This window comes from Carassius auratus, linkage group LG45M, assembly GCF_003368295.1.
Source record: "Carassius auratus strain Wakin linkage group LG45M, ASM336829v1, whole genome shotgun sequence".
NCBI lineage: Eukaryota > Metazoa > Chordata > Actinopteri > Cypriniformes > Cyprinidae > Carassius > Carassius auratus.
The window spans coordinates 616187-623686 of NC_039299.1; the positions used below are offsets into that span (position 1 = coordinate 616187).

The 7500-nt window shown below is 35.8% G+C and overlaps 1 protein-coding gene across 1 annotated transcript; it reads right to left on the reverse strand.

Annotated features, from left to right (window-relative positions):
- Positions 1 to 422: 422 nt before the first annotated feature.
- LOC113068538 (transmembrane protein 151B) lies at positions 423 to 7500 on the reverse strand. The gene is made up of 2 exons (XM_026241272.1): positions 7082 to 7500; positions 423 to 2939 (listed from the first exon to the last, which is right to left on the reverse strand). Exons 1-2 carry the CDS (start codon positions 7157 to 7159, stop codon positions 1458 to 1460), a joined length of 1560 nt encoding a protein of 519 aa, XP_026097057.1. The 5' UTR covers positions 7160 to 7500; the 3' UTR covers positions 423 to 1457.

The window sequence follows — 7500 nt, forward strand, 5'->3', positions numbered from 1 at the left end:
CATAAATGCGATGTCAACACCAAAGCTTTTAAATAATTAAACACGAACACTAAAATAACAGTCTGAGGCACTTACACTCCTGTAAAAATAAGAGGTAGTTGCAGGAAATAAAATAAAAAAAACATATAAAAACAACTGGAATGCTTTAGTTTGATCCTACCTAAATATTATCTTACATAGAGAAGATAATGTTTATTTAATATGAAGCAGGATTTTCAAAGATTATGTATTTTGTTTGAGGTTCTCATGTCCTTTCGGCTACATGTATTAAATATTTCATAGCACTGACACCGTTGCCATAAATAGATCAGAAGAAAATGTGTATATGAATAGTTTTTTACTGAATCGTTTCTGTTTTGCTATCAAGCAATATTGATTTTATCAATTTCAAATTTGCAAAGTTAATAACAAAATTAATAATGTGAATGATTTGTCAATGCACGTTACATGATATGCATGACATGTTTTTTAAGCCTAAATCTCCAACCACCTTTCCTGACCTAATCAAGTTTTACATTTTTACCAGGTAAATATTACTTTTTTTTCTATATTAAAAAAATAACGATTATTGCATTTAGCACAGAAACTAACTTTCCTGAATTATCAAGGAGAAAGATAAATAAGGACTTTCTGTGTGTTAGTGAATGAACTTGTCGGTGCATGTTACTGCAAAGAAAAACGTTAGATGAAATGTTCTTTTCTTGCTGATGATTTGGATTTCATTTATTTTTCAACCCTTAAAGGAGTAGTTCACTACCAGAATAAAAATGTTCTGATAATTTACTCAACCCGTGTTATTATGTCTTTAAGTTGCAAAGAAATGAAGATTTTTGAGCAAAATAATCCAGGATTTTTCTCCATGTAATGGACTTCAATGGGGACCAACGGATTGAAGGTTAAAATTGCAATTTCAAAGGAGCTCTACACGACCCCAGCCGAGAAATAAGGGACTCATCTAACAAAACCATCGCTCATTTTCTAATTTTACTTTTTAACCCCAAATGCTTGTTTTGAGCATCCTGGATGGGGGTGAGTAAATGATCAAGATTTGTTTTTATTCCGGAAGTGAACTAATCCTTTGACATCAAACCATTTTTCATGATTTTAGCCAATTCTCCATGCGTAAAATTTTACATGCATTTAATGTATTCTCTTAGAATATGATGTTTTACGTGAAAATGTTGAAATGATGCCATTTCATGATGATTACAAATGCAAAGTAAGAAGCAGTTTGGCAGATGTTGTCCTTGTTGAAGAAGCTGATTATGGTGCATCACGTGTGTGTACATACAACGACAAAAGTCTGAATGCATTTGTGATTATAAATGCAATCATGTGCCATTCAGAGTTACGTGCTATTGCACATTAACAGAGATTCTTACAAACATTTCTGTACCAGTCTCTTCATTTTGCAAATACTTGAAAACCAGGTTTGTGTTATCGTCCTTATGCTAATGCTATAACGAAGTCTCCACGCAGGATGCGTTACGGTGCAGCGAATGGTGATCGTGACCGACGCAACCCTCGTTGCGGTGAATAATCAGTACGGGAAAATACAGCGCGTCCTGATAGGCCGGCGGCGAAGGTGGGCTCTCCTCATTGGCCGACTGATCAGCCAGGCATCGCGTGCTTTCCGTCGGACATCTGGGATCGTTCAAGCTACTACTGTGACTTCTCCAAAGACAGCTGCGGCGCGAGCCGTACAAACGGCCTAGAGACAAACGGCTGCCGCTGAAAGGCAAACGCGGCAAACGCGGACTGCTGCTGTTGCAGATGCTCAACGCGCTGCGCGAGAAGATCGACGAGCTGCTTATAGACCGATGGCAGCGTTCGCAGTTCTGTAGGTATCCACCGAAGCCGTTTCCGCCGGCCGCACCGATGCCACGCGGCGAAAACGTGTTGCAACTGGACTGCTGCGCCAGATCCATAAGAACAGCTTCGGAGTAACTGGGAACCAGCTGTTGGTTGGAGCGAATGTGCCACTCGAGCTCCGTGCTGTCGATGGTGTTGACCCTCGGGATGTGACGACAAAACGGACGCTCATCCACAGGCGTAACAGCGACATAGTCGAACCCGAAAAGCTTCTCCACGTGGTAGTGAACATACGCCGTGCGGTACTCCATCAAAACCCGCAACGGCCAGGATAAAGTCAACACCGCCGCTAACCAGAAGCTACACTGCGACGCATACCAAGGCAAGCCATCCGGATCAGCGAAGGCAAGCATGTATTCCTTAAACTCCACGTTTTTTAGATGCATCCCTTCACGCGCTTCCATATAATCGTCCAATCCTTCATTCTCGGTGAAGAACTGCGCTCTTTGCGTCAAATAGGAGTTCTCGGATTCGACATTAGCGAAACTGAAGCACTTGGTGAAGCGCAGCTTAGTCACCGGAAAGCCTTCGAGTCCTGTGAGGCGTCTCGAGATGTCTTTAACCCCACAGTTCCCGTAATCGAACTCGGCCTCCGCGACGTGCGTGTTGACGCGCTCGTGGTAAACCTGCGTGGTCGTGTAGGCGTCGCCGTTGCGATACCGTGTTACTTGTCTCGTCCGGCGTATGTAATGGTAGCTTATAGCCTTCCACCAGATGCACGGCGTGGCTTGTTGCATGCGTTGCACGCGCTCGGCGACGCTCTCCAGATCTACTTTAAACTGGAGTTTGTTGCGCGAGAAGCAGTGCCAACACTCCACCATATAAACCATATAGAGCATGATGAGGAAAGCTACCGGGATGTAGATGTAGCCGTTAGAACAGGGACTGTCGTGGTACAACATGGACTTTCCCTTGAAAGCGCTGTCGAAGGTGAGGCGCGTGATCTTCGTGAACTGACACCAGGTCATCGCGATCACGCAGCAGTACATCAGCAGTGACAGAAGGAGGCATTTCCAGTGTGAGTCGCGACACAGGGACTTGCTCAAAGACTGCTTCACTGGACGCTGCTGTAAAGAGAGAAAAGAGAGAGAGAAAGAGGTGAAAAAACGAAAAAGAAGTGTCTTTAGATGTTCTTCACACTAAGTTGATTGGGCAACCAAAAATGGTGGTTGTATACTCTTAAAAATAAAGGATCTTTATTGGCATTAATGATTAAAAGAAGAACCAGACATGGAAGCTTTCAATCTAAAAAAGGTTCTTTGCAGTGGACGATAATTGTTTAGATCATTAAAATGTACTTTACACTAAGAAACAAATAGTTTTTCGAGAAATGATCAATGAGAAGGGCTTCTATGGCACACACACACTTACACACACACACACACACACACACACAAATATATTAAAAACTTTTGAAACCATTATGTTTAAGAGTGTACTGAACATTCTTACAAACTTCTTTGAATTTATCTTACAAATTAAATTTCTAAACTTCTTTCTTAAGAAAGAAACTTAAGAAATGATTTTCTTTTTTTTATCTCAAGATTGTTCTACAGACAAAACTCTAAATTCAACTTCTTCCTAAAAAGATTGTAAATAGCGCCTTTTTGAGATTTGTGAATGTCCTAATGATTTTTTTTAAGAACTGCACACACACACACACACACAAATTAACATTACATTATTTTTCTGAAAAGAATAAAGGTTCTTTATTTGCTTTGAAGGTTCAATGAACATCCATGAATCATTTCTATTCCAAAAGATTTTTAGAATTTTAAAATATTCTTCACACTTAGAAAAAAATAGAATTCTTTTGGAAGCTGTTCACTGAGAGGGACTTTGGGGAACAAAAAAAGTTCTTCTTCTTTGGTATTTACATAATTTACATTAATTCATTTAGCAGACAGTTTTATCCAATGGTGCCCAAAATGTGATACAAAGGGTAAAAAATAAACATAATTGAGGGCCGTGGTCCAAAAGTTGCATTATAAACAACAACAACAAAAAAAAAATAAACAAATGAAATGTGTGTATATATATATATATATATATATATATATATATATATATATATATATATATATATATATATATATTTACCAAATTCACTTATTTTTACATTTCAGTAAAAAAATAAAAAAATAAATTATATATATATATATATATATATATGGCCAAAGGTCCAAGGTCATCACATCACACAGGATTTACTTTACTATTTCCACATTGCTAGTAAATTTCATCAATAATTACAAAGAAATAGCAATTAAGTAACAAGTAAATCAAACATGAATTTTTTTTTTTTATAAAAAAAAAAAAATAATAATAATCTTTGTTTTATTTAGAACTTCGAAAAATATGGTTCTTGGAAAGCCTTAGTTTGAGATCAAGAATGGACAATATACAAAAGATCATGTAATCATATTCATGCTGAACAAACTCCTCTGGGTGTTATTTAGCTGTTTCTGGAGTATGTGATTGCGTAGCTGTCTTATGCCTTTAACATGGCAGCTGGCATTAAATAATTGATGAAGTTCTTCCATAATTATCCGCTCTACCTTTTACCCTCACGACTGGAGCTCTCAGCGAGTACCACAGCACTTATCAAGTATTTCTCAGCCATTAATATACAATGCATAATACTCTCATTTGTGTTTTGTATTCAAGTCTCTTTGCTTTCTGTCATTTGAGGGAATTCCTAAAAAATCAGTGCCAAAATATTATACGTCCTGTGGCTCAAAAGTCTTCTATGGGAAAAAGACTGAATAAGAGATGCATTAGAAAAAAATTACAACTTTTTTTCAAAAACAAAATTGGTCTCTCAGGTTTTGCCCAAAAATCGTAGAAGTTAAAAAAAAAAAAATTGTTGTATGCGGACATTCTGCAGGGAAAGGTTGGTTCATGAAACAAAAAGTGTACTTAAAAGTTTAAACAGACCATTAAAGCAAGATTTTCTTAAAAATAATAATGAACTTAAATTATTTTACATGGAGGAAAAAAACAAAATACATCCCAAATGGGTTATAATTGTGTTAAATAAAACTAAAACCATGAAAAAACATCTCAGATATTGAGATACTATTATAGTTTTTATTAATATTTTGAATTAGATTTTGTATTTAAATTTTCTGTTTAACTAGTTAATTCTATTTATTTATTTTGTTGTAATTTTGTGATGTTTTTTTCCTATTTATTTACTTAAAACGTATATATAGTTTTATTTTTATTATTGTTTTAACCGAAATGAAAATAAGTGTTGACTGAAATAAATACATTTAAATTTGTAAATAAATGAATTTGTGTATTTCAGAAAATTTATTTTATTTAAAATAACAAAAGATTATTTTATGGTTTTATTTTTAGTTTAACTATAATAACCTAATATATTAAAACGAATAACTAACATTGTAAAACTATATGTGAATATATTTAAAAAATGAATTAAATATTAAAAAATCTACAATATTAATCTAAATTTTAATTCTAAAACTACTATAAAATAAATTGATATAAAATATAAAAATATAATCTCATTCAAAAGATTAATAACACAGACCCTAACCACAACTAGGTTAATTTATAATGTGTGATATTGTCGGATTAATGCAAAAAATTTGTTTTAACTAGTTACTAGTGACATCAGCTAACTAATTTTCTCTGAATGATCTTCATAAATTAAGCTAATTTGGTCTTTGAATATATTAATTAGATGCTGTTTAAATTTATAAACATATTATAGTTATACAAATCACTTTTCTTTGCGCTGAAAGTGTTCATGCACATAATTTATTCTAGGCACTAATTAGTGAATAACAAGCTTTCAGTGACACAGAGGGGCAGTTTACACTTAAGCACTTCTGAGAAAATAATGATCAAACCAGTTAATCACCAGATGAAGTGTAGAGCATGAGATGAACCAATCCCAACAGAGAAAACACATCTCCTTCCAGTCTTACTGTGTTAGTTAATGCTACAGAAACAAAGCCTCTGTGTTGTGCTGAAGGCCGAGGCCCGAGGCTCTGTCAGACGCTGCACTGAAAACACATGCTCCGAGTCTCTGCTGCTGTCACACTGGATATTTTGGGAGGTGTGAGCGAGGCGTCCCACTTTCATTCGGACTATTTTAGTCCTCTGGAGTTTTATTAAGGTGACATAGCTGCCAATTCATGAGGTTTAGCTCATCAGGGAGACCCTGGCTGTTGATGACATGTCAGTGAGAACAAAGTTTCATGAATTCTCAGTCTAAAATATATTGAAAAAAAATATTACATATAACAACTTAAATGTGACTAGGTGATTCTCACAAAATTCAGGTCACATATTACATATTAATTAACATATTAATTAACATATTACATTAATGAGGATCAAGCATATTCTAGTATTCAGAATATACTACAAATTATATAATTATAATAATACAATTATATATAATTTATGTAAACAAATTAAACAATAATTCAAATATAATTTAATAATTTGAGGACTGTTTTAATTAAAGATTCTAAAATATTTTTTATGTTATTTTCAGAACAAATCACTCAATTAGTAAACAATACTAATTACATTTAAATTGTGCTATAAATTATAGTAAACACATTGTTTTAATTACAAAAAAAATATTTTATAATAATGCTAAATATATTGAATATCACTATTTTAACAAAATAAATTATAAAATAATTATATATATATATATATATATATATATATATATATAACATGATTTTCAAGGATACTATATAAAATAACAGAAATGTGAATAATATTTGTATTGGGGTGCTTAAAAATATTTCCGGCAAAAAAAAAAAGTGTGTTTCTCTTTCTTTCTTTCTCTTTATTTGGATTTGGTGATGAAATATGACCATGACATATGAAGTTTCCTGAAATCCACTCTATTACTGTCTGCCACTGCATTGACCGTGTAATTGGTTTATACAGTCTATTACTACAGTAGTCTACAGTAGACAGAGATAGATATGGATATTTGTGTGTGTCTCCTTTCACTGCACACACACACACACACACACACACACACACACACACACACACACAATCCTCCCCATGTTCGAGTCAATTAAACATAAACCGCATTGCATTAATTAGCTTTCGGTGAAACATACAGAATAAAGCGTCTATCCGTTCTCTTCCGTTGCGGGTTTGTAACAAAGGTTTTCAAGATGAACGCGCGCGCCGCGGCTGAACTCACCGATTCCCGCGGCGCGTCCGTCTGCTCGTGGAGGACATCAACAGCACTGCTGTCCGTCACCGGAGCTGCTGGAGACATGATGAAGAAGAAGACGATCCTGGAGCATCACAGCCATGTGTCCAGATCCTCAGCGAGGCAGCATCCTCCCACACCGCGCGCGCGGCGCGTCCGCGTCCTCAGGAACCGAGACTTGAGGGATTGTAGGGTGTCCGGGCACCCTCAGTCATCTCCCTCGGGACTGCTGTTTTGCAAATAAAAGATCGAATCTGAGTCACGTCGAAATGCAGAAATCGAATCGAAATGCGAAGCGCGTCCACATGCACACGAGCACGTGAACGCGGAGTGAATGACAATAAGGCGCGAGATGCATCCACACGGATGCGCAGCTCAGATCCAGGTAACGACAGAGAGAGAGAGAG